Source organism: Beta vulgaris, chromosome 2 (genome assembly GCF_026745355.1).
Source record: "Beta vulgaris subsp. vulgaris cultivar EL10 chromosome 2, EL10.2, whole genome shotgun sequence".
Lineage (NCBI taxonomy): Eukaryota > Viridiplantae > Streptophyta > Magnoliopsida > Caryophyllales > Amaranthaceae > Beta > Beta vulgaris.
The window spans coordinates 13,725,223-13,752,691 of NC_079203.1; the positions used below are offsets into that span (position 1 = coordinate 13,725,223).

The 27,469-nt window shown below is 38.0% G+C and overlaps 1 protein-coding gene across 5 annotated transcripts; it reads right to left on the minus strand.

Annotated features, from left to right (window-relative positions):
- Positions 1 to 27,214, minus strand: LOC104887294 (potassium channel SKOR). Of its 5 annotated transcripts, XM_010671906.4 has the most exons (14): positions 26,602 to 27,214; positions 26,197 to 26,485; positions 6,311 to 6,535; positions 6,156 to 6,219; positions 5,068 to 5,407; positions 3,949 to 4,244; positions 3,448 to 3,528; positions 2,778 to 2,876; positions 2,289 to 2,510; positions 1,938 to 2,126; positions 1,599 to 1,674; positions 1,216 to 1,510; positions 913 to 1,034; positions 1 to 443 (listed from the first exon to the last, which is right to left on the minus strand). In XM_010671906.4, the coding sequence occupies exons 2-14, from the start codon at positions 26,478 to 26,480 to the stop codon at positions 202 to 204; spliced, it is 2,535 nt and encodes an 844-aa protein (XP_010670208.1). In that variant the 5' UTR covers positions 26,481 to 26,485; positions 26,602 to 27,214; the 3' UTR covers positions 1 to 201. The 5 variants fall into 5 exon arrangements, with proteins under 5 accessions (XP_010670208.1, XP_010670209.1, XP_019103532.1 ...); XM_010671907.4 differs by lacking the exon at positions 26,602 to 27,214 and having other exon boundaries at positions 6,311 to 6,678; positions 26,197 to 26,335; XM_019247987.3 differs by lacking the exons at positions 26,197 to 26,485; positions 26,602 to 27,214 and adding an exon at positions 15,628 to 16,902 and having other exon boundaries at positions 6,311 to 6,678.
- Positions 27,215 to 27,469: the final 255 nt, after the last annotated feature.

The following is a 27,469-nucleotide window of genomic DNA, read 5'->3' on the forward strand; positions in this document are numbered from 1 at the left end:
TAAAGAAAAAGGAAACCACTAGTTTTTTTACTCATGTGAGTCACAAAAGTGGTACAAAGTATAGAGAAAGGGAGGGGAGATTTGAACCTATGACCTATCATTCAGAACACCTCAATCTTAACCACTTGGCCAAGACATCCTTGGTAAAAAGAAACCACCAGTTATTGTACATGAAGATGGGGAAAAGAAGTTCAAAATAACCTATTCTGTTTTACTTATAAGATACAACTTCTGACCATTGTCAACCAAATCTACATCAAGTATTTTACCGCCATCATCAGATAAAATACAAGAACCAGTTGGGAAGTTTAACTTTTCTGATGCTATCTTAACCAATTCATCAATCGTACGTGGAACCCATAATACAATCCCTGTTCTTCTGTTCTCTTTGGTTTCCCACGGATGGAATGGGAAGACTATACATTTCTTATGTAGTGTCTTGTCTGCAAGAAAGTGATATGATTAAATTAATAAAGATAAATTCTTATATATATGTAACACGTTCTATTTTCAAATAGATGTCATATTGACTTTTAGATTGTGTATGGACTTTACTTTGACCATATTTTTTCATTGGTGTATAAAAACCAATGTTAGCATATAAGATGTTGAATTTATCTCCACGTAATTTTTTTTTTTAAAAAGTATTCTTTATTATTTTTTTTCATGATGATTGATGAATAATTAAAGAAATAATTGATCATAGTTATATATTGGCAAGTATACAAATTAAGTGAAGCGTATGATGGTTTTAGTGACCTTAGAAAAGGCCATCTAGGAAAAAAAGTTCACTCAGACAATACTTATTTGCAGTAATCATCTTTATATATCTTTCTTATGTGAGGGGTTTGGGGAATATGAAAGTGGCAACATGAAATCAATATATATTGACATTATTAACCATTTGATTACCAGACATATCTTCAATGTCAGCAGAAGATTGAGACAGTTGAGCTAACTTTGCATCTTCAAGAAGCTTTATCAAATTGTTATGTCCACACATTCGGGCTTCGTCCATTGGAGTTTTACCCTGTCTGCAAAATACATAGCTTTATAACGATTACAAGTACCTTAGTGTTTAGTGCAAAATCATGCATCATTTTACATGTCCTAATCAATTTAGTTTATGTACATGTTAACAAGTGAAACAACAAAACATATATCTAAACTATAAACTTCATAGAACTTTGTCACAATTGACAATTTTAGATTTACCTGTCTTTCAACAAAACATTAGCTCCAGCCTCTACCAGCAGCTTTGCCATCAAATATAACCCTTGAGAACAAGCAACATGAAGTGGAGTTCTAAGATCATAATCTCTCGAGTTCGGGTCTACTCCGTTAGTTATCATCCTTCTAAGAACTTCCACATCTCCGCTTAGGACAATTGTGCTAAGAGATGATCCAGCATTTTTTAGATCAATTCTTGCTCCTTCTTTGTACAACAACGCAGCAACCTCGTCATGTCCATTTTTTACGGCTTCTAATAAGGGCGTATTTCCAAAATCATCTGTTGATAAAAATAATTAGTGACGTTGTTACAAAAGAGCCTAGTTGAGTTTATAGCAATTAGCAAAGAAGTTAAATGCTAAAATCACCTAATATATTGACATCAGCTCCTTCTTGAATAAGGAATAAAACAATAGCTTCATGTCCTCTTGATGCGGCTACATGCTGAGGCCAATGGAAATTATATCATTATTACATAGCAATCAATCTATCAATAAATTCTTTTGTTTGGCAATGTAAAGTGTAAACCACAAGTTAAAGCACAAGAGTCTTGATAATAAACAAAGGCTACGAAGGAAATGAAAAGGTAATGATAGGTATAAGATGAGAACAGCATGGAACCATATGCAAATAATTTCGGAAATAATGGACTATCTATATCAGAAAATGCAAGGGAGTGCAATAAATATTTACTATCTATATCATACCAGTGGAACTCTTCCATTATAATCTTTCCTCTTAAGATCAGCTCCTCCATTGATAAGAGTCTTCAGCTGATATAGATCACCATGATATGCTACATTATTTACTTTGAGAGCAAGTTCTGATTCTTGTTTCCTTATGTGAGATGCGATATCAGATTCAACTTGGCTTAAGTTGTATTTTCCATCATTCCCCTATCACATTAAAGAAAAATAAGTTAACACATTATTGGTGCTCTTTAGTTAGTACCTAGCTAAAGTTGAATTGCTGAATTTCATCAACATAAGTTACAAAATTGAGTTTCTTCTGATATATAATAAGCCTACATTTGAGAAAAAGAATGCCCCTCTTATTACCTTAAGGAGATTGTTAAAGATTATTTTCCCGTCATTGAAGTATATGTCAATAATATTGCTTAATGACTCTTTGTCTATTCGCAGAAGCCGACACAGATCAAGAACTCGAACTGTACACGATTGAGGGATGTTGCAAAAAATGGAAATCTGTCCAAAAGTGCTATTAGGTTGAAGAATTGAAACCTTCATTTCTGACCCATCTTGCCCAATGCTTACCTCCTCCTGTAAAGCAAGAACAACAACTGATTGGTCAAATCCTACAACCTCCATCTGAAACTAATACTTGTTTGAGACAGAAAAGTAAGAACAACACATTGAAGCTGACTTTGTTTTTATCAGCTATAGCTTTAGTTTTGCATCCAACATCAAATCAGAGTCACAATCTACCATTAATTATTTGTAGTTCATTATGAAAAATTGTAACAACACAAGAAGAAAAGTAAACGGTAAAAAGGAAGATAGTAGCATGTGTAACAATGTATGGCATACCAGCATTCCATGACAAACAACATAAAGTTGATCTACGACATTTCCCTGCTCCAAGATCACTTCACCGGGAAGAAAAAATTCTTCATGGACTCTAATTACCTGCAAGATCAAGCGCATAGATAAAACATCTTATTCAGATGATTTCAAATTATGATCTCTCTGAAAGTCCTAAAATTGCTAAAAGCGGCACATAGACAACTTTCTTCATTGTTACTTAAAGATCTATAAGCTTAAGAAATTTCAAGAATTTTCCTAACAAAATCATCACCAATGTGCAGATCAGTTCAAAAATCTTTCCAGAAGTGTATGAACATATTGAAAAATCACGAAAAAAAAGTTACTCAGAAATTGTATCTTCATGAGAAAATTCTCCTAGTCAAACTTTAAGCAGCATGTTAAACAAGTATCATGACCAACAACCTGCACCTCAATATTTAAGGAGAAGAACTCTGGACCTCTAGAAATGATCATCATGTGGGTGGATTTTAGTTCTTCTTTTTACCAGGGACACCACATATTTCTAAGAAGCACAGCATGCAAGAGCCTCCTTTCTACTTGAACTTTACAATAGTAACCAGGAATAAGCAGCCCTCTTAAGTATACACATGCATAACTTGTGTTTTACTAGAGATTCAAGAATGCATACTAGGGGTAAGATATTGGTGCTTACAATCTGATTAATAAACTCTGAAGAACATCCGTTAAAGAGAGGAGATTCTTCAATGTATGGTCTATATAATGATTGAAAAATCTGCACATACAACATATATAGTTAGTTAGCACGATAGGCATAAGTCGTGACACAGACACATGTAATTTGTCAGAGACTTGAACGGCCAATATATGAGTTCAAATAAAGAAAACATGTATGCAACATAATCGTTGGCTACTCAGATTGGTAACTAGACATAGGCATAACTCATAAGCAGCGAAATCACCATTAGAGTGCATATGATAATATATCCTAAATGTATGTGCTCGCATAGAATCCTTTTAATTATAAAAGTGGAGAACTCCTTAATATCCATGAAAGGAGTAATGTTGAATGAATTTTAACAACTTTTGACATAACCAAAGGCCTTAGATATGGGAATGTTCTCAGGCACTCAAGGATGCACATAAAAGGTATCAGTGTAACTTAAAATAACTTATATATGTTTTTGTACATTACCTTAGCTCGAAGAGATATGGGAATGTCTCGCAGAATAGACGCCTCAGTATAACTACTTTCATATTGTAAACGCAAATGACCTTTGATCTGATTGCAGAGGCCCCTCTCAAGCCTATTTCTGTTCATATATTTCATTACATCTGTCATTTTATCCCTAAATTTTTCTGTCTTAGAACCTTTCACTATCAATGCTGTCATATTACCAATCAAATAAGCACCCAAAATCATGTCAAAAGAGACATAAATCATAATAAATATCATCTCCCTCAGATTGACAGCATGTATGTCACCATAACCTGCAATATAACAAAAATATTGAGACAATCCTGACTGATTCTAGAGACTACTCATGATTAAGACATAATCAGGATCATGATTTGTCCAGCATACATATGCATAATATATGTTTGTATGTATTTTGTGTGACCCCTCCTTAGGTAGGCACCATGCTTGTGGTGCGAGCTGGTTGGAGAATACATAGTCACTTATTATAATGACGCAAAAGACTTGAAAACTTTGCATTAGCTAATTCTTAATTAGTAGTCATTTAGTTAAAATGACATTGGCACTTAGAAAATGACACTGACAACTTCATAATTGACATAACAACTCCTAGAGTTAAAGTCTCGTGTATCAAGAATTGACATTAGCTAATTAATAGTTAATATGTTGAGTTAGTGACCTTTGGGGAATTAAGTAGGATATACTCATATCTCTTTACTGATTCAATTGTGCAAAGAAATGTGTAAGGAAGAAATTAATACGAGACCAAATTTTTTAAGCATCTTGCAAGAGATCTACTAGGATTGGTGTCTCACAATTTTGTGGACAATCCCACTGGTATTTAGAAGGTTACATATCGAATAAAATCTACCACATCAAAGTTTTTAATAAATCGACAACTTGCTCCTAAAACTATGTGCATGATAAGTGTTCAAACTAATGTATTTGTGACGGAGGGAGTAGTATCACATTGTGTAGTTACTATAGTTAACTTCTATACTTTGAGTACTAGTTATGATGCCCTTATGATTTGGCATGACGCCTTAAAAGCCAATACATAGTCTCATATCAATTCAAAAGAAGAAAAAACAAAAGCACTTGAAATAAATAACTCACCTACAGTAGCCATGGTGACGATGGCAAAATATAGAGATGTTGTGTACCTCTTCCAAATATCAATTTCCCTAAAGTTGGAATAACTGTAATCTCCCAACGTTAAACTACCAATCCATGTGTAACCTTCTTCGCGTTCAGGAACTGTGGTGGCTAAGTAATAGAAAATGCAAGCTGCTGTATGCGTGCAGTAGATTTCAACAACAAGAAGTTTCACTATCCTAGTAAAAAGGTAGTTGATCCTTATATCCTTCTCCAATTTGTGGAGGAAGTAAGTAATCTTGCGAACTCGACACAGCCTGATCCATAACAAGTATCTCATTGCTTCTTTCCGTTTAGCTGCCTGACAAAACACATTGCAATTAGATCTAATCAAACTCTACATTTCATTGATCACTTTTAAGCTAGATGACTTGTAAGTTGCAAGGGAAAATTGTAGTAGTACCATACTGAAAATCCATTTTAATTGTAAACGCATGAATGCATGATCAAGTTTAGCAAAAACAGAAACGACGTTGGTCAACAAAGGTAAAGCTTAAATGGTATATTAGGGACAGTTTTGTTGTGAGGTAAATAATAACCTTTTAAAGTGGCCATTTTCCATTTTTTAGATTGTGAAGGATAGAAAATTATTCTTCCAACGACAACAACAACGAATAAAGCCTTAATCCCAAAATGATTTAGAATTGGCTAACATGAAACGTCATATGAGAAATCATTTCTTCAAATGATTTATTCTTTCAATGATGCAAAAAGATAGTTAATATACATTGCTCATATAAATCAAATAATATTTGATATTTTAGCTTTGTATATTATCACCTATCAAACGAGCCAACAATTGTTAGTCTCTTCTCTATAAATATCTACTTTTTTTAGCTTTATTATGTCTTTGTAATGTAAAAAAAATCACACACACACACATGAAAGCGAAAATCGTAATTGTCCCCAAGACCTCATGCAAGTCAAGGACTTGATCAATGAGCTAGCTCATAATGGTCAAAAGCTTAAATGATGTGAATTGTGAGGTTAGTATAAGAAAGCAAGCCAAGAAAAAGAAAGACAAATATAGAGAAGGTTATTAGAATTACCTTGTAAATAAGATCCCATGGCATACAAGCTAGCAAATCAAGCATAAAAGTTGATTTCAAGTACCTGCAAAGTAGAATATTGTCACCAAAGATGTCTTGGCCTAATGGTTAAGATTAAAGTCACAGATGCGATACATTAAATTAATTGTAGGCACCTGAAAGCAATAGCACGACGCTGATGGACCATATGATGAGTCTTTCTATCTCTGTATCCAACATAGAATAGAAGCACAATGTCGACAAGGAAAGCAACTTGTCCAACAAGGTCCAAGACTAATAGGTTTTTAGGAAGTCCAGTAAAGAATCCAAACTCCAAAGGTGTAAAGAATGAAGAGTAAATTGCCCATAATAGTATGAACTTCTCCCATGCCCTGTACCACCTGCATTGGGCCATTATGGTGCCATTCCTTTGTATCAGTTTTACCCTTTTTTGTCTAACAAAAGCAGTAGTGCAGACTGCAGATGCAGCAGCAGTACTAGTACGTCACTAGTTTGTGCTCGGCCATCCCGCAACATTATTTTGCTGCTTGGATTTACAATCACAAATCAATAATCAATTTAACTCTATGCTTTCTCAAATGCTCAGTGAATTATTGCTAGTTAGTAAATTACGTACTTGAGCTCCTAAAAAATATTACACACTCAGTGAACATAAAATAGATATTTAAATATACATTTAGACAAATTCGGCAAGTTCACATGTGACTATATTTAACTTAAGTATATATACAAATGTAACGGTGGTCAAACTGATGTATATGAATAGTGTCAAAATCAAAGTGTAACTATCCAGGACCGTTTGGTTTAATGGAAAACATATTCCGTAGAAAATGATTGTTCATGAAAGATATTAACACGAATGAATTTTTCTTTGTTCGATTTGATGGAAAACAGATAAGTTAATAAGATGAAAATGGAGATGTTGCAAATGAGAGAATGGAGGAGAATGATTTTTCCTTCAAATATGTAAGAAAAATGTTTACAAAAAGATGAAAAATATTTTTCCAATTTAGTTTTCCTTTTTAAAACTATTATCTAACCAAACAATGAAAAATACTAAAAATCTTTTTCTTTCAAAATAAACGAAGTCCTAATGAAACATACGGATAACAATACTTTGTTTTCCTCTTACACAAAGCACATCCTTCTCAAATATCATTATCTGTATTTGATAAATCAGATGATGTGGTAATTAAAAAAAATTGTCTCGATTGTCAACTTCCTCTTGAGAAACTTCCTCTCATCTCGAAAATGTATAAACTTTGTTTATTAAGTAGCGTTTTTATAATTAAAGATCACAAAATAAAAAATAAGAAGTCGTATGAATTAGATTCTCATAGTCGGGAGTTCGATTCTCATCAACCTCATATTTAGGGTGTTTGTGTGGATTTATGCCTCTAGTTATAAATCCCTAGTTTTCAGTCTCTCGATGTTTTCTTATGAGTTGCGATCCTCTTCTTACCCCTAGATCACGAGGGTTGAACCTTTGAGCTAGTTAATTACCGAATAAAAAATATATATAAATTAGATATTAAGTTTTAGTTTTTCTTTTTACATTAGTTAATTTTTCGCATGTGCTAGTGTGGTTGACAATACACTTCTTCCGAAATTTCAGTCAAAGATTTAGCTGTCATGTACTGATTGCTGTCCAATACAAATATTTTAATTCATGTCTCTAGACTCTACTGTCGTGTCATCTTTGATTCAATCCTAGCCGGATTATGCCATGTAAACTCCAAATAAAAAAGACCCCTAAGAGCAACTCCAATGGTAGAGCAAAATGAAAATTGGCTTAGAGTGACACATAGATTTTTCTAGCTAACTCCATTTTAAGCCAAAACTCCCCCAATGGTTAGCCAATATGAGTAGGTCCCAATTGAAGTAAGATAGTTTTTTTTAGAGAATAGTATAGAAATTGTTCACCAAAATTCCCACATGGGCCCACAATTTTAGCTTAAGCCAATTGGCTTAGTTAAGCTACATTGGCTAGCAAATGAAATTCTAGCTACTCACTTCAATAGTTAGGCTAATTGCTTAACTTTTTATTTATTTGCTAGCAAGTCCCTAATGTTCACCATTGGAGTTGCTCTAAACCAAAGAAAAAGTCGGATGTGTAAACCAACAACGATCTCATGGAATCATCAAAAGAATACGAAAATGTCAATTCATGTAAACGTAATCTAATTAAACCCAATACTATTATAAATTCTTCCCAAATCTATGTAGTCATCTTTTTGGCAATTACTGTGGTGGATCGCGTAGCAAATTCTTACACAATAAATTCATTGGGGGAGTCATTTAATCGCGGCATTGTTAGTTTTTAGTAATTAAACTGCACTAATTAAGTCTCAAAAGGAAAACATTCACCCATCATATGAGCCTATGAGGTAATATTTGGCTTATTTGATAACTCTTATTTTGAAGAGAAGTTTAATGAGAGAGGATGAATGCTGCTGACAGTTAATGGCAATGGGCAAGATAGGATTTTTAGGTTTGTGGCCTTCAATGACGGCACAACCTTTTTGTGTATTATATTCTCCTGTGTTGTCTATTACAAGCAACCTAGTTCTCCTTATATATTGGAGAGAACAACTGAGGGAATCAATCCCTAGAAAGATTACATATAAAGACAAAACATGACTAGACACCTAAGCAATATAACATGTGCAGCTCACATGATGTAGTAAGATAGAATACTAATGCTTAGGCTCTTTACACTCCCTCTCAAGATGTGAGTGAGGTGAAAGCTGCACTCCCATCTTGCTGAGAAGCTTGTTATGCTGCTGAACAGGAAGCGCTTTGGTGAGAACATCTGCTAGTTGTTCCTTAGAAGGGACATAGGATGTTTTAATGGTCCCTTGAGCTACTTTCTCTCTGAGAAAGTGACAGTCCACTTCAATGTGTTTTGTTCTTTCGTGATACACAGGATTAGCAGCAATGCAGAGAGCAGCCTGATTATCACACTTCAGGGCAGCAGTTTGTAATTTCTTCAGGCCTAGATCTTTGAGAAGGGACATAAGCCAAGTCACTTCACATGTAGTGAGAGCCATTGCTCTATACTCAGCCTCTGCTGAGGATCTAGCTACAACAGTCTGTTTCTTGCTCTTCCATGAAATAGGAGAGGATCCTAGAAGAACACAATACCCAGTAGTAGACCTTCTAGAGTATGGACATGAAGCCCAATCAGAGTCACAATAGGCAGTAAGAGTAGCTGCAGTATTGCTAGCAAGCAAGATACCTTGTTCAGGAGCCAATTTGAGATATCTTAGAACCCTTCTAGCTGCTTGCATATGAGTAGAAGTAGGAGCTTGCATAAATTGACTAAGAAGTTGTACAGAGAATGCAATGTCAGGTCTGGATATAGTGAGATAGATCAATTGACCTATGAGCCTCCTATAGGATTCAGGATTAGGAAGGGGTGTTCCTTTGTTAGGTTCAAGTTTAAGATGAGCATCTAAGGGAAGTTTGAGTGGCTTTTGCTTGTCAACACCATACTCCCTCAGTATATCTAGAGTATACTTTCTTTGAGATACAAATATGCCTTGTGAAGATGTGATGAATTCCATGCCCAAGAAGTAACTCAGATTTCCCAAGTCCTTCATGTGAAACTGGGTACTCAAGAGATGTTTTAGAGTAGAAATAGCCTGATTACAGTTGCCTGTGATAAGTAGATCATCAACATAGATTAAGACAGCAGTGAAAGAATCACCCTTCTCTTGAATAAACAGAGAATGATCTGCATGAGATTGAACAAAACCAAATGAAAACAAGGCACTTGACAGTTTGGCAAACCACTGTCTAGGTGCTTGTTTCAAGCCATACAATGCTTTCTTCAATTTGCACACTTGTGTTCCAAACTCCCTCTCATTTGCATAAGGGGTAGCTTCATGATAGCCTAATGGAATCTTCATGTAGATCTCCTCTTGCAAATCACCATGCAAAAATGCATTTTGCACATCCATCTGACAGGTATGCCATTTATTCATGGCAGCAACAGCTAGCAATGCTCTAATTGTGCTCATTTTAGCCACAGGAGCATATGTGTGAGTGTATTCAACCCCTTTCTTCTGATTACACCCTTGAATTACTAGCCTTGCCTTCTTCCTTTCAACACTTCCATCAGCTCTATACTTAGTTTTGTATACCCACCTACATCCAATAGCCTTTCTTCCCTTTGGCAATGTGGTGATCACCCAGGTGTCATTGGCTACTAATGCTTCAATCTCTTTATTCATTGCTTCAACCCAGCCTGGTTGAGCAGCTGCTTCATAGTAATTCTGAGGCTCTTCAGTTTCATTGATTTTTCTTACCATGTTTACAAAATGCTCAGTGACATTGGTAGTCACAGAAGGCAAGACCACTCCTGGTTGATTGTTGTTTGTATGAGCTGTAACAAAGTCATCTAACCACCCAGGAGGCCTTGATACTCTGGTAGATTTTCTCAAGGGCAGTGGTTCAGGTGAGGGTTGAACAGGTGATGCTTCAGGGCTAGGTGTTGGTGTTGGTGTAGGTAAGGCTTGATTTTCAGGTTGGGCAAGGTTAGGTTCCATATTGTCATTGAGTGTAGTCAATGTAGAGTCATCATAGATGTCTACAGGAGAGTGTTGTGAAGGAAGTGGAATAGGAACAGGGTTCATAAGGTTATGTGTTTGAGTTTTAAGCATAGGGTAGATATGTTCATAAAATTGAACATCTCTAGAGACAAACTGTTGTTTTGTGAGAAGATTTTGAAGCTTATAACCCTTCTGGGTTGTAGGATATCCCAAAAACAGACAAGGTACAGCCCTTGTCTTGAACTTATCCTTTGCTCTATCTGGATTATAGGCCATTGCAAGACAACCAAAGCACTTAAGATGATCATAATCAGGTAGCTTGGCATACATCATTTCATAGGGAGTCTTGTTTTTAATTACAGGAGATGGTAACCTATTTATAATATAGGCAGCTGCAAGGACACAATCACCCCAATATGACAAGCTTAATCCAGCACCAAACCTCAGGGCTCTACTTATTTCAAGTAGATGCCTATGCTTTCTCTCTACCACTCCATTTTGCTGTGGTCTGTCAACACAGCTAGTCTGATGAACAATACCCTTTTCAATAAACAAAGCAATACAGTCTTGATCCTTAAATTCAAGAGCATTATCAGACCTGATGATCTTAACATTCTTATCAAATTGATTCTTTGCATATGTACAGAATTCCTTGATTGTAGCAAAAGAATCAGATTTGTTTTTAAGAAGATGAACCCAAGTTGCCCTAGTATAGTCATCAACTATAGTTAAAAAGAATCTATATTTTTCTTTGTAAGCAACTTTGTAAGGGCCCCATATATCTATATGTATAAGATCAAAAGGACCTGCCACTGTGGTTTCACTGGGAGAGAAGGGAGATTTTGTTAGTTTTGTCATAGGACAAGAAAGACAAATTTCAGAGTTGTGTTGTTTGATGTGATCTTTTAAACATGTAATATGCTTAAGCTTGCCTAAAGAAGCATGTCCAAGTCTAACATGCCATAAAGAGTAATCAGAACACTTTGCATTATAAGACAACAAAGCATTACAAGGATAGTCATTGACAAAAACAATTTTTCCAGAACAATCAACTACATTTTGTTCTCTTTTTACAGTGTTACTAACACTTGTTTGAGGAATTTGGCTAACATTTGCCTTAAATTTCTTGAACACTTTAGGCTTCTTTGCTTGGGTTGTGTTTGAGCTGAAAAAGAGGCTTGGGTCTTGACTTGAGAAAGGCTGGTTTTGAAGATGGTAAAGTCCACCAGTGGCAGTCCCTATGTCTTTAGTTTTCTGTGTGATGCAATCCTGCAAGACACAGTAATCTTTGTAAAAAATTACTGAACAATTATCATTTTCACAAAGTTTTTGGACAGACAATAAGTTTTGTTTAAAATCAGGAACAAACAAAACTTCTCTCAGCTCAATTCCATTTGAGAGATGAACATTTCCAACGTGTGTTACATAGGCTGTTCCTCCATTTGGCAAATTTATTTTAGGTTTATGCAACAATTGCCTCACATTGTGAAGCTTCTCCAGATTAGCTATCATATGGTCAGAGGCACCTGAATCTATGATCCAGGCACTTTCTGCATTACTAACACAGTGACAGCATATCATACCTGCAAAGTGGTTATCAAGCTCTTCATCAGTGTCATCATTTTGTTTTGCAGCTGCATTACTTGAACTTCCACTCAGTTTCAGCATACTCTGAAGCTGTTGAGCAATAGCAGCAGCAAGCTCAGTGCTCCCAGCATTCAGTTGAGCATTGTAAACACCCTTCTTCTTTGCATTGGCTCCTCCATAGTTTCCCTGAGCTCTTCCTTTCCCATGATAAACTCCCCTCTCCTGAGCATTTTCAAAGCTCTTGTTCTGCTTGTTTTTGTTGTTCCCAGATGGAAAACCTATCTTGAACCAACACTTATCAGCTGTGTGGTTGGTTTTCTTACACACTGTGCAAAACGTTTTGTTTTCATTTTTGCTGTAGAGAGCTATACCAGCACTCTCCTCCTTTTCTTTTCCCAAAGATTCATTTTGAGACTCTTCCTGCTGGACCATTGAAACAGCTGTCTCTACAGTTGGAAGAGTACTCATAAGTAAGATCTGACTCCTTAGAGCTCCATAGCCTGAGTCCAACCCATTGAGAAATTGAAACAATTTCTGTTCTTCTTTTTGTTGATCTATTGCTTCTATGTAAGCAGTAATTTCAGAGTTAACATTTGTAATAGGTGGATAGTCATTCATAGACTCAATTTCTTCCCAGAGAACTCTTAAGTCTGTGTAGTAATCTGACACAGGTCTTTCATTTTGTTTTACTTCATAGGTGTTTTTGTTCAACCTGTATTTTCTATTACCATTGCTCACAGTGAACCTGTTTCTTAAGCTCATCCAGATTTCCTTAGATGACTTAATATACATGACTGATCTTTTTATGGATTCACTCATGTTGTTAAGCAACCAAGCTGTCACCATATTATTACAGGCTTCCCAGGCTTCCTTCAACACAGGGTCAGTACTTGATTTTGTCAAAGCACCAGTGACAAAACCAAGTTTTCTCTTGGTTGCAAGAGAGATTTCCATGGACCTCTTCCATGGTCTATAGTCTACAGTCCCAGTGAGCTGTGGTTCTACTTTTAAAGTGTTAGGACCATCTGAAGGGTGAAGATACAGAGGGCTACTACATTCTATAGTAGTTTTGCTGTTGTCACCTCCAGCCATATTTTCTTTTTTTTTTTTTAGGTTTGTGAGCGAAAAGTTTTAAACTTTGAAGAACTACAGAAGTCTACAGATGCTTTTCTTCAATAGACATTCAAAGATACAAACTTTACACTATCTTGCAATGCACAAAGAAATAACTTTTAACAGATTCGTCACTTACCTCTCAGCTCTGATACCATGAAGAGAAGTTTAATGAGAGAGGATGAATGCTGCTGACAGTTAATGGCAATGGGCAAGATAGGATTTTTAGGTTTGTGGCCTTCAATGACGGCACAACCTTTTTGTGTATTATATTCTCCTGTGTTGTCTATTACAAGCAACCTAGTTCTCCTTATATATTGGAGAGAACAACTGAGGGAATCAATCCCTAGAAAGATTACATATAAAGACAAAACATGACTAGACACCTAAGCAATATAACATGTGCAGCTCACATGATGTAGTAAGATAGAATACTAATGCTTAGGCTCTTTACATATTTCAAATCTACAGGTGAGGCCGTCAGGCTTAGGAATGTTTATCACTCGAGTCGAGCCCGATCTCTTGCTAGCTCGGCTCGTGTTTATTTAAGTTTATTTGAACTCGAGGCGAGCTGGAAACTTGACGAGCCGAGCTGTAATCGAGTCGAACTTTGACCAAGCGTTGACCGAACCGTTATCAAGCTGTTCACAGACAAGCTTGAACTACTACTATCTTTAGTTTACTCAACTTCTTTATATTTCTTTTTTGAATATTTTTGTTTTTTTTTTGAGATTATTCTTTGATAATAAAATTGTTAATATATAAAAAAGTACTCGAGCCTGTTTCACGAGCTTTTCGAGCAGAGCCCGTCATAAATTAGTTCGGTTCGTTGAGGTGCCGAACCAAACTCGAACCCAAGTCGAGCCACATCTAGCCGAGCTTTGACAAAACTTTGATCAAGTGAAACCCGAACTGTTCACGAATACGGCAGGCTTATTATCACCCCTAGACAGGCCATATGAGCTTTAAAGTGACAAAAAATCGAACTTGTAACGAGATATGTCAAAATCGATAACCCTAAACTTGAAATTGGCTATTTACCTCGAAAATGTTCAAGTCTTAAAAAAATTTTGATGAGTAAGAGCCATCATTTGGACGAAATTGATATAAATAGAGGTTTATATGGTGAAATTGAAATAATGAAAGGGGAAAGAAGTTGCCTATGATAGTTATATCTCTAGCTAGACTTTCCTACTTCTATATAGTACACTATATTCTCTCTTATTTGACACTAGAATTTTTTGCACGCGATGCGTGCTTGAATTTTTTTTTTCGAAACAGCAACTCGATTTTCTTCGGCATAAGAGTCAAATTTTGAACATTTTAGAAAAAAAAATTATATATCATTGAAAATTTCAGAAAATGTCATTGCGAACATAATAATATTCTGAAAATGCGCGAATGTTGTTAATCTAATCATGACCTATTAAGTTATTAGCGTTTTAAATTTATTTTAGTTTTTTCACTCTTTTGTTTGGAGCTTCTCTTCTTATAAAAAATTATTAGATCGTAGTATTGTGTACTTATAAGCCCATAATCGAATCCCCGCAACCTGTATGATATATGGCACGAAATATTTTTTTTCTTGACTGTGGCTGTGGGAACTGGATATGGTAACATCTTTTTGAGGGAAAAAAAAGGAGGAATACAGTTTGCCAAAAATAGGCAGCTCTTAAATTTAGCAAAGTCAAAAATACAAACACTATTTTGTAATTTAGAAAGAGAAGGGGGCAAAATTGGCATTTCAAAAGAGGACATCATTGCTCCCCTCTTTCCTTATATAATAGAGATATATGATAGAGCATAGAAAATGTTCTACCAATATACAAAAGATTTGTCTTAGTTTTTAAACTATATAATAGGTTTTTAAGGCATATATAGAGTATTAATTTGGATTCTTGATGAAAGATCATGCAGCTAGTGATAGTTATTGATTGATGTTTCAAATTTTAACTTTTTATTCATAGTAATTAGGGTACATGGAGCATTTTTCTTGTTTCTAATTTAAGTAAAAATCATTTCAGTTTTCAAATTCAATTGTTTATGCACAATAAACTTTGTATAAACAAATTACATAAATTGGATGTGCGATAGAAATAGATTTGGCAACTAAGTTGGATTAGTTCGGATTCGTATTCGGATTTTTTAATTGTATAAACTCAATGATTCAGATTAATTGTATGCATCTGATGATTCAGATTGAGCTAGTTGCTTGTTACCTTGATGTTAGTATGGTTGTCAACAGGGCGGAGTTGAGGTCGACCTCCCCATCCTCATGGCAGGTCTACAATCCATCTCCATTCCCGCTCCGCCAAGTACAAGTCTAAAACCATCTTCGCCCCACCACCCATCACAATATCCACCCAATCTAATCCCTACCTTCCATGCCTCAACACCCGTCAAAACTCTACCTCAAACCCACCTCGCCTAAAACCCAACTTAATGCTCAATATAAAAATCATAAAATATATCATTCTACATAGAAACAAAAACATAAGGAAGAGGTCAATTAAATCTTCCACTTCGACAAATAAATCAACTTGAAAAAATTAACACATCCAACAACAAATCACTCCGACAAAATGTCAAATTTCTTCTTTTTTCTTCATAAAGAATTCATTTTTTAATTGCACATGTACAAAGCGAGGCGAGATGAAGCACGTGTACAACCTAAAATCATCGCTGCCCCATCACCTTTGGCAAGTACAATTTTTTTTCGACCCCCGCCCCACCACCAGCCAGACTTCAGGGCGAGGATGGGGTAGTTCTCCTATTTAACTCAACCCACTAACATTCCTAGACGTTAAATATCTTGGTAAATTATTTTCCTTCAGACATCTTTTATTTCTTGGAATACCAAGAAGCAAATCACAATGTCTCAGTCTTTTTCTCGAGTTAAGAATCAATACATGGCCTATGCTTGTGCTGAAGTTAAGTGGTTAAGATATTTTCTTTTTTTTCTTGGGGTATAGCCAACTTTTTCTTTTCTCTCGTTACAATCATATGATATTATTCATGTCTTTCATATACGCACCAAGCATATTGGAACTGATATTCCTTGTCCACAAGCTTCCTATTGCCGACGTCATTGCCACGGCTATCTCCTCACTAGTCTCCAACTTGTGGCCTTGTGTTCAGTAAAGTATAAGATGAAGCCCAATTGTCATTTCTATTGTCTAAACTGGGTGTTCGAGATTAGAGATGGCAATGGGTTCTTAATCCGACCTAGACCAGTCAGGATCCGATCCATTTATAAAGGTTTGGGTCTAGACTTTTTAGACCCAATGAGTGGGTCTGGGTCCCAAAGTCGGTTCTAGGTTCGAGTTCACATATGTCAGATCCGACCCGTAAATCCATTTAAATATTTTTATAAAAAAATTATCTAAACTCTAAGGTTTAATGAGTTATGATTTTGTGAACTTGTTAGTGTTGTGATTCCATCTAAGTCTTGTAACTTTTAAGTTGTAACATTTTAAGATTTTATGAGTTATTTTTTTAAAAAAATTAGATAATACTTTACCCACGAATACGAACCTTATATATATATATATATATATATATATATATATATATATATATATATATATATATATATATATATATATATCTTACGACTAAACAATTTAATTACATATATTGAAAAACGTGATGAAAACTAAAATTTAAAAAGGACCCGTAAACCCATTAGACCCAACGAATCTAGTTCTGGATCTGAAACATCTAGATCCAAGGGGTCTGAGCTGTAAAAAAAATAAACGGATTTGGATCTAGATCCAAGTGGATCCGACCCATTCGAGATCTTTACATAAAGTTTTCGTATGATAAAAGTTTGTTTCCTATCTTATTAGTGTTACCTCAACAGATAAGTAGATGTTCTATAATTTAGCAGCAGTAGTAGCGCTGTAAATATCTGACGTTTTTGCTTGGAGTGAATAACCATAATTTTGTGACTTCCTCCATAATTTAGCAACAACCATTGCAATGATGGCATGGCAAGATAGTGGCACCATCTACCTTTCGTCCCCCATATGAGCAAATATATGATATGGCGGATGTTTATTCTTAATTTCTTCCGTATATACCTCTTTTAGATAATAGATAATATCCCTATGAAGTTGAAATCTTGAATTCTTTTTGTATACCGACATCATCGGCCACATAAAAAAATGTGATTAGAATAAGATTGAATACGATTTTTGGCCATAAATACAAAGTTCAATCTGAAATGGCAAGGACAGCCGATGTCTTAGCTGGGAGAGAGAGACACATGACACATGCAGTCCGAAAGTTTAGTCGGCCACGTCTCAGTAGATTGAGCAAAATCACTGACCCACCTTAATACTTAAAAGCGACCTTTTGAACTTCATCAGGACGCACAAACATATGTAATAGCCTAATAGGTTGATGCAAAATCCCAATCATACAATCTTTGTAAGCTCCACATTGATTTTCATTTTTTAAAATTACGTTTTATATCGTTACACATTGAGAAAACTATATTCACCTCTGATGTAATATAACACATGATATATAGATCTCATCTAGTTTAGTTGAAAAAGTTTTATAAAATAATAACCAAGACTTGGATCGAATTCCGTCTATACTATTGCGCTTAGCGCTTCGCTTATTTACATCAAAAAAAAAAAAGTACCACATGAGATAACTGTCATTACGCTCATATTGTGTTCAACTTTTTTATTAAGTAATTATTTTTATTAAACATAACTTATTATTTACTTAATTGCATAGATATTTAATTGAACTAAAATTTGTCACTCATTCTTTAACTCAGGCTATATTCTCCTTAACTTATCTTATTTTTATGAACTTATTTTGCTGAACTTAACTTATCTTTGCTAACTTAACTTTATTCTTGCTAAACTAACTTATATTTCTCTACTTATTGTGAATTGTTGAACTTATTCTTTTATTAACTTAACTTAATTTTGCTGGACTTATTTTTATTGAACTTATTATTTGAGAGGCTTATTAGGCTCAACTTATTTATATTGTTTAGCTTATTTTCTTTTCCCTAACTTAAATTGAAGTATATATTTGCGCAATTTAACTCACATTTACCCAACTAAACTGATTTTGCTATGATTCAGTAATTATTTTTATTCAATTCTCTATAGCTTTGTGCGGTTACACACTACTTATGGCCTATTCTCCCCAACTTATATTCAGTTTCGTACTTAACGGAAATTTACGAAAATAATTTACGAAAATATGAAGACAAAGCAACACCTCAATCACTAAATAATTTACGAAATCGTAATTAGTTCCGTACTTAACGGAAATTTTCACCGCTTATCCTTAATCAAGTAACTTTCCATACTTCCAAAGTTCTTTTTTTTTTTTTTTTTTTTTTTTTTTTTTTTTTGACAACGGGGAAAACGTACAAAACAAACAAGCAAACAAAGCAGCTCAAGAAACAAAGATAGGGACTCCCATTTCCTTACACCTCTTGGCGAGATTGTGGGCCGGAGCCACCTCATCACGGGTGACCTTCATGACCCAAGAGATTGGAGTCCGTGTAGATGATGATGTTGCCCGCCGAAGTCGACACCGCCCATTGGATAGCCAAAAAGCATGCCATGGCCTCAGTTTGCACCGCAGACGTCGATCTGAACATGTGCGCTTGGCGCGCAGTCGAAACATGAGAATGGAGCTCGGCCACCCAGGCCGCCACAGCACGATGTGTGATCTTGTCCCAAGCCCCATCAATCCGAATTATAAGGGGGGCATAGCTTAAAGTGAGCGAGCCAAAGTGAGCATAATTGAAACCCGGCGGGGGCCCACAACCAATGTCGGGAGACAGGGTACTTAAGTCAAGAGTTGTGAAAACCATATGCTGCTTTTGACCAGTGTCAAGATGACTTTGGAAAGCTTCCTTGCTTGCCCTTATGTGTCTGAAAATTTGACCATTTCTAGTGAGCCAGATGGCCCATAAAGTTCCCACAAACTTGGGGAGCAACGGCCCCGCAAGGCCTTCCGAGCTGTGGAGCCGTAGGATTTGGACCTCCAGCCACGGCGAGACCGAATCTCCCTGGTTGGGCGCAGGGGGAGTTAAAGGCGTATAAGAGGTCCAAGCTTCCATAGCTAGCGGGCACGTCAAAAACATGTGGCAAGTAGTCTCAACATCCTCAAGGCAGATGGGGCAGGCTGAGGAGGTCCCAATGCCTCGTCGAACCAGATTAGCTCCAGTCGCCAAACTATTATGGTGTAATTTCCAAAGGAAAAATTTCCACTTTGGCATGATGTTCAAGCTCCAGAGGATACGAAAAAACCGCTCCTGCTGAGTGCTCGTCATGCTACAAATATCATTTTGCTGGTGTTGCAAAGCTTGATCGTAACCTGTTTTCGTGGTGTAGTTACCGGAAGCCGTATACGGCCAATACCTAGAGTCCTCAGGATTAGTGTACTTTGGAAGTTCAATTTCCAGAATGTCACGAGCACTGGTAGGGACGAAAAGCTGAAAAATTTTTCTCACATTCCAGTCCTTCGTTTGTGGGCACACAAGGTCGGCCACCTTGAGCGTAGCAACGGTCCTGAGGGGGATCTCATCACGGCAAACTGGCGGTTTCCCACAGACCCAATTATCAGAAACCACTTTGATGTTATTACCAGAACCGACTTTCCAAGGACAGTGTTGCATTAGAGTTTTGTAAGCAAAACGTAGACTGCGTTCTCCCCAGGAGACACTGGACTTGCTAGCATGCCAATGATCTGAGATAGAGCGCCCCCTAGCATAAATTTTTGACACGAGGATCTGCGGATTATGCATGATCCGCCAGGCTGACTTCATCAAAAGCGCTTCATTCATTGCCCTAACGTTACGGATCCCTAGCCCCCCCCTCCCCTTAGGGAGGTGAATGATGCTACGGCGACACCAGTGAATACCTTGGCCATATTGATTAGTCCAGAAGAAGCGAGCGAGCAGGCTATCAATCTTATTTGAAATGGCACCGGGAATACGGAAAATCGAGAGATGGTGCAGCAGGGACGCTATCAATATTGAGTTAATAATAATGACTTTAGTAGCTTGACTCAAAGAACGTTGCGTCCACTGCGACAGTTTTTTAGAGACCAGGTCGAGCAGGGGGGTGAAATGACGGATTCTAGAATCTTGGATATCCACTGAAGCCCCTAGATACACCCCTAGGGAGTGCTTCGAATCCATGCGAAGGATCGCTTTGAGAGATTGTTGGGTATCCATTGGCGTATTAGGGCTAAACTTGATAAATGATTTGTGCAGGTTCAGGATTTGGCCCGAGATGGAACAAAACCGATCGATCATGCTTTTGAGAGCTGTACATGCAGACTCAGTAGCTTTGAAAAAGAACAAAGAATCGTCAGCAAAAAATAGATGGGATATCATAGGACCTTGTCGTCGAAGCTTGATACCCTGAAATCTACGAAGATCCACTGCCAGCGATGTCATACGGGAGAAGATGTCCATACAGAAGAGGAACAGGTAAGGGGACAGAGGATCCCCTTGGCGTAACCCACATTGCGGGATAAAAGGTTTGGAGGCTGCCCCGTTGATGAGGATCCGATAAGACACCGTCGAAATACACTGATTGATTAAATGAATCCAAGGGGCAGGAAACCCATAGGCCTTAAGCACTTTTAAAATGAAAAGCCAACTTACTCGATCATAGGCCTTATTCATATCTAACTTTAGCGCGGCTAGGTAACGGGTTCCACTCCGTTGCTTGTTTATAATGTGAAGGGTTTCGTGGGACAGGAGTTTACTATCGTCCATTTTGCGCCCGGGGATGAACGCATTTTGATAGTCATCGATAAGCTTTGGCAGAAGAGGTTGCATGCGTTTAACCATGCATTTGGATATGCATTTGTAGATAACATTGCATAAACTGATGGGTCGTAGATGGTTCACCTCTTCCGGAGGATCCTGCTTAGGGATCAAGATTAACAACGATTGATTCCATTCTCTCAAGAGATACCCAGTTTCAAAGAAGCGCTTCACTGCCTGAATGAGAGTCGTTCCAATCGAGGACCAATAAAACTTAAAGAAGGAAGCCGGAAACCCATCCAGGCCGGGAGATTTACTATTATTGATGTCGAAGAGAGCTTCTTGAATTTCCAAATCAGAGACCGGAGCAACAAGCAGATCAGCCTCTATATTGGTAAGAGAGGGAAGGTTCAGCTGACGTAGGGTTTGATCAATATTCTCACACCGAGTAATATCATCCGGACTAGGCAGCGGGGTTGCCTGCAAAATGTCTTTAAAGTGATCCAAAACCAGATCCGCAATAGCTTTGGGATCATCAACCCATTCCCCATCCATATTCCGAATCATAAAGAGGTTATTTTTCCATTTCCGAGGTTTGATTCGCTGGAACAGAAGTGCTGAATGGCAATCCCCAAATCTGATTGTATTATCCTTTATGCGTTGTTGCCAGTAGGAATACGCAATGTTAGCTTCATTCATTAGATTCTTTCGGGAACCTAAGACCCGAACACCCTGGGCAATGGAGTCAATATGGGAACTTTGCGAAACAAGATCAGAAGTAATAGTATTCCAGTTAACGCCCCAAAACAATTTGCGATCCAAGCACCACACTTTCAGACGATCGCGAATAATAGAGAGTTTCCGGGTTAAGACATACATAGGCGACCCCACAATGTGGAGGACGAGGGCTTCTTGAACAATGTTGCGAACGGCCGAGAACGGAAGGCACCAAGCTTCCACTTGGTAAGGCCGAAACGAAGACGGGGAAGGGGGGGACGAACGTAACATGATTGGAGCATGGTCCGAAGAAGTAATCGGGAAATTATTGACAATGGTGGAGGGAAACTCAGCCAGCCAGGTCGGGGAAGCGTAAGCACGATCCAGTCTTTCCATAACCAAATCCTCACTTTCGCGGTTATTAGACCAAGTAAACCTTGGCCCTTGAAAAGGAATATCTTGTAGATCTAAGGAATGAATCCAGGAGTTAAAGTCTTCCCAACCCCGGATAAAAGGTGTGCCACCAATCTTGTCCTCATACGCACCCACTTGGTTAATGTCCCCGATAATAACGTAACTGGTGAAAGGTTGAAGTAGTAAAAACAATTCCTCCCACAGTAGTAAGCGACGGTCATGACGCGGTTCCCCATACAAGAACAAAATATGCCATTCATTGCCATTCATAGCCATAATTTTACAGAAAACATAGTTGGACGTAAGGCAAACAACATCCATGTCGAAGGGGCCCCAACAAAACACCGCTAAACCCCCTCGAGAACCTTGAGCATCTAAACCACAAACTGACCTAGGACTAGTAGAGACCATGATTTGTTTAACAGCATCTAAGCTACATTTTGTTTCTTGAACAAACAAAAAAGATGGACGATACTTAGAGACCAGCCAGCGCAGATAAGGGATTGTCGTGGTTTCGCTGGAATTCAAACCACGACAATTCCAAGAGATGATATTCATGGGTCCACCTGAGGCTGTTCTGGATCAGCCGATCCGTTGTGGGTTGAAACAACCATATCCTCTGCCTTCTCATCGACGAGGTCACTGAAGTGCCTGTTCGGATCCTGGGACGGCTGGTCGAGTGAATTGATCTGAAGTTTCTTTTTCTTTGCAGACCAGGAAGGAAGTGGACTCTCCGGGGACACACGAGCAGTCCTTTTTTCCAACTTGCCCAAGAACTCCTCAGGAACCACGCCTAAAGCTTCAGCCATAGTAATGTCAGTCATAGCCTTAGCACGAAACAAAGGTGGGGAAGAGTCCGACCAGAGGTTAAAACCACCCTTTGCCTCCCAGTCCTCAAGGCGGCGCTTTTTCCTCTTAATTCGAGCCTTCTGAACATCCGGATCTGGAATCAAATAACTCGCATGGGATTGAGACCTCTGCAGAGGGTGGTCCCTTCTCCGCTTACCACTGAACTCCTGGGCAGAAACTGGGTGCTCGATTGCCGGAGCAGAAGGAGGCTGACTAACAGGTGAGACCGGGCTATCTAAGGGTCCTGACCCCACTTGGTTGAATTGCAGTGGACTGGTAGGGGAGTAGAGCTCAGCCTGAGGGTCCCTAGGAGGCAGAAAGGGATCCAACGCTGGGTGGGGCGAAACCCTGAACCGTTCGTTGATGATGTTCTCGATATTCTGGAGCTCCCTAGGTTCTTCAGTATTTGGAGACGCAAACGGACCTGAGATGATCCTTTGGTGGGAACTCGGACTTTGGGCAGAAGGGCGACATTGATGGAGCCAGTTACTAGGCCCCGCTTCGTCCGGAGCCGGCGGGGCCCTTATCATCCAGCCTTGTTGTACTACATCTGTTAACGTACCTGTGCTCACATATGGACCAGAATGTATAGGGCGAAGACCCGAGTCAGAAATATTAAGAGTACCTGAATTTGGGCGGGGTCCTCTTTGCACGCCACACAGACGGACCAAAGCTTGGGCTGATCGCTGCGCCCAGTTACCAAGGCCCAAAGATCCAAAAACCCTTCTGTTCGGGTCTTTGTGAGGTGATTCCACTTGCGGTGAGGCTAGCTGATCATCCCAAGAGTTGGTAGCTTGAAGGGCTGGTTGATTGAGATCAAGAGGGGAAGTATCAGACTGCTCCGATAACACAACCGGATTGATGACACCCCTGGATGGGGGGTCCGGGCTGAAACGTTCACCTGGTTCAGTTTGATAGAGGAAACGTTCCCGCAGAGCAGCCACAGAAAGTTGATGTAAGGAGTCGTTGGAGAAGTCGGGAGGCGGGTTAGTGTGGTGTTGAGAGTTGTCATCCGAGTACCCTTGAAATGGTGGAGGTTGAAAAACTGGGGAAGCATCCTCGTATTCATCCGAAGAAGAAGACCAACCTGGGTTTGAGTGGGCATAGTACCAGGGGTATAGATACGGGTCATGTTCCGGGATAAGGGAGGAAGGGGTAGCATGCCTGAGATTCAACCGGTGATTTCTATAGATAAACCTATCATTGAGGCCCCTTATCATATTGGAATAGAGAGGGATACCGTCCTGGGATCGCAGAACTGCCATTCCATCGTCTTCAAATTCTCGCACTCTTCGTTGGATTAACCGATGCGCCTCATAGGCGGAGATGTTGCATCGACCTGTGTTATGTCCGACTCGCCCACACTCTTTACAGAAGCGGAAGATTCCCTCGTACCTGAAGTAGACCCAAGCCACCCTATTACCTTCCAAAGGGACGAAGCAACCTGGCACCAAAGGTTGAGTGAGATCCAGCACAACTCTCGCACGGAGGTAGGGGTCAAGTGGAAGGCCTGAGCCATAGTTATCAATGGCTTCCACATACCCTATATGGTTTAAAAGGCGAACGGTCCATGCTGATTCAAGGAATTTCCATGGAAGATCTTGAACGCGGACCCATACTTTCGCCATGTGGAATTGGATGGATGTGGGAACTTGGGAGTCGGATGATTCACGAAAAGTGATAGGTTTCCCATCTATAATGACGGTATGATAGTGGAGGATCGCATCTCTATCTAGAAGATTCTGACATTCTAGGATAAAGTACGGCCCTGTACGAAGCACACGAATGGGTTCACGTGTGTTCCAATGATTATTGACGATATTATAAACAAAACTAGATGTGGGTGGGGCTGTATCAAAGAAAACTCCAACCACAGCTCGGGACCAGTTTATGTAAGGAAGTGTAATATTCGTAGTTGGTTGTTGGATGAGGATTCCCATACGTTGTAGTCGAGGGTAATGTGGGGGAAGAGATGAATTGTGGGAATCTGAAGATGTTTGGTGAAATGGAGGCATCTTTAATGCTTTAAGAAGGTTGGTGAAAGTTAAAGGAGGATTTACTTAGGGATGGTATTAATGGTGGAGGTAAGGGGAGGTAAATAATTTATACCAGTTTAACCCCAGAAACTTAGAGTGGAAGAATTTTCATGCGAACTGAGTGTTTGCATGACTAACACTTGGCAGTAAGGGGAAGATCTACAGAGGAAATGGAGGGCGGCTGGACTGTTAGCTCTGATTGGGTGAGGGAGCGGCGCCGCAGGAGATAAATTTTAGGGTTTGTACTTCACTTTTCAGTGAGATATTTTTAGAGAGATTTTGGTTTTTCTCTCTCTAAGTTTTTTGTCTTCTATATTGTTCTTGGTTTACTTCCAAAGTTCTAATAAAAGATAAAACTTCATTCATACTACTATTAGAACTTCCTTAACGGCCCGTTTGGTAGTCGTTAATAAATTGCGGTAATGGGAATGAATTTTAAGTGTAATTTTATTAGAGAAGCACCCTTAAAATCTCTATGGGGAGGCATTTTTTCCCATGGACAAGCAATCTCACCCTTAAACTTGTGTTTTTGTCTCCAAGGAGAAGCAATTTTCATTACCACTCATTACCACCCTACAAGGTGGTATTGGATGGGAATGAAAATTCAAGAAGGAAAGTGAACACTTTAGGATAAATTAGTATTACCATGGTAATGGACAATGATATCTTTCACAAATTTACACACAAATTCATTCCCATTACCACCATTTATGACCAACTACCAAACGGGCCGTAAAAGTTATCCTTTACAAATGAAACCAAATGACCACTTAAGCATGTGACACAAACACATAATTTTAATTTTTACAGCCTACTGCCTATTATGAACAAAAGTTGGTAAAATTATTGTCTTCCACAAAAATCTATTAAACCTATAGGTGACAAAAAGAAGCTCTAAATTTTCTTTTCATTAACCAATCACCGTTGTACTTATAGTTGTCACATGATGTATTTGATCATGTTCATACCAATTTGTTCTAAAATAAAGTGCAATGAAGTAAAAGATATTGTACCTGTTGTTGTCAGGATGAATTGCAAGACCATGATAAAGATCCACAATACCATTAAAAAACCCCTCTCTGCAAAACTCCCTTTGAGATGATTCTTGGTTCAACTCGTTCACCATCCTATCAAATTGTTTTCCCCTTGAGGATTTCAGCCGTTCCCGCGGCGTCGCGACCGTATAATCCCTCTTGTGATTCGACGGCGATGTTGATCCTTCCACTTCTTCCCCTTCTTCCCTTCTAGTCGACATTGTTTTCCCAGATATCAACCGAACTAATTTTTTCGGCGTCATAATAACTAATACGTATATCCCAAAATAACGTCAATTGTGTTATAAGGGTGTCCTAACTTTTATTTGTAACTTTGAAAAAAAGCGCTAAATTTTGAAAAGAGGATAAAAACATAAATCTGACCTTGGATATAATTTTGTACCGCGAATATGATGAACAACTTTTCAAATTTTATTGGGTTATGGGTTTTAGCGAAAAGAGGGATTTGATAAGAGAGAGAGAAAAAAAAAAAAGAGATGGGTGGATTTGATTTGAGCTAAGGATTAATATAGAAGTATATGGTTTACAGCATTCGGGAAAATGATGCTTAAGGTTATCCTTTTCCTTTAAATAATGCACTTGCTATTGCTACCTGGCAGTATGCTTATGCTAAATGATGTTAATTTGAAGTATTAATTAGTCTTTCTTGCTAATTAGAGAGCCTTTCAGATTCATCAACAAAAAAAATATGATTTGTTTCATAATGAATCATAGACAGAGTACATTGATTAGCAAAAAAAAATAAAATTAGTCGTAGTACATTGATGTTTATGCTTGAGTTGTAAAAACTTGTTAAATTTTTTTAGAAAGCTAGCAGGTAAACTACTCGTTGACCCTTTTGAGTAATTTGCCATTATCTCAATTCTCATCCATTGGTTAGAAAAACACTTGTAAAGTTTATTTAGAAGTGTTTGATAGATGGAAGATTGCATATACATTTGAGAATTTTGACCCAAGGATTAACCGGTTAAATTATCTGATGTTGGTGTTTAGTAAATAAAATACTGAAAGAGTTGTTTAGACCCGAAACTCTAGTATTACATTGAAAAAGCTAATTGTTGGGAGGATTTGTTTGTAAGAGTGAATTGAGCGTTTTGAAATTAAAAGACAATTATACTAAAATGCAATCGACTATCCACCAACAAATCTATACAAGCATCTCATATAGTCAGATTTCGGCTAATGCAATCACTTAACACCTATCAGAAAACGTGTTAGGGCATGTTCTCCC

Bases quoted from the DNA above. Each gene is read 5' to 3' on its own strand.
- LOC104887294 (XM_057392505.1), bottom strand. From the start codon at position 11,566: ATGACAAAACTAACAAAATCTCCCTTCTCTCCCAGTGAAACCACAGTG.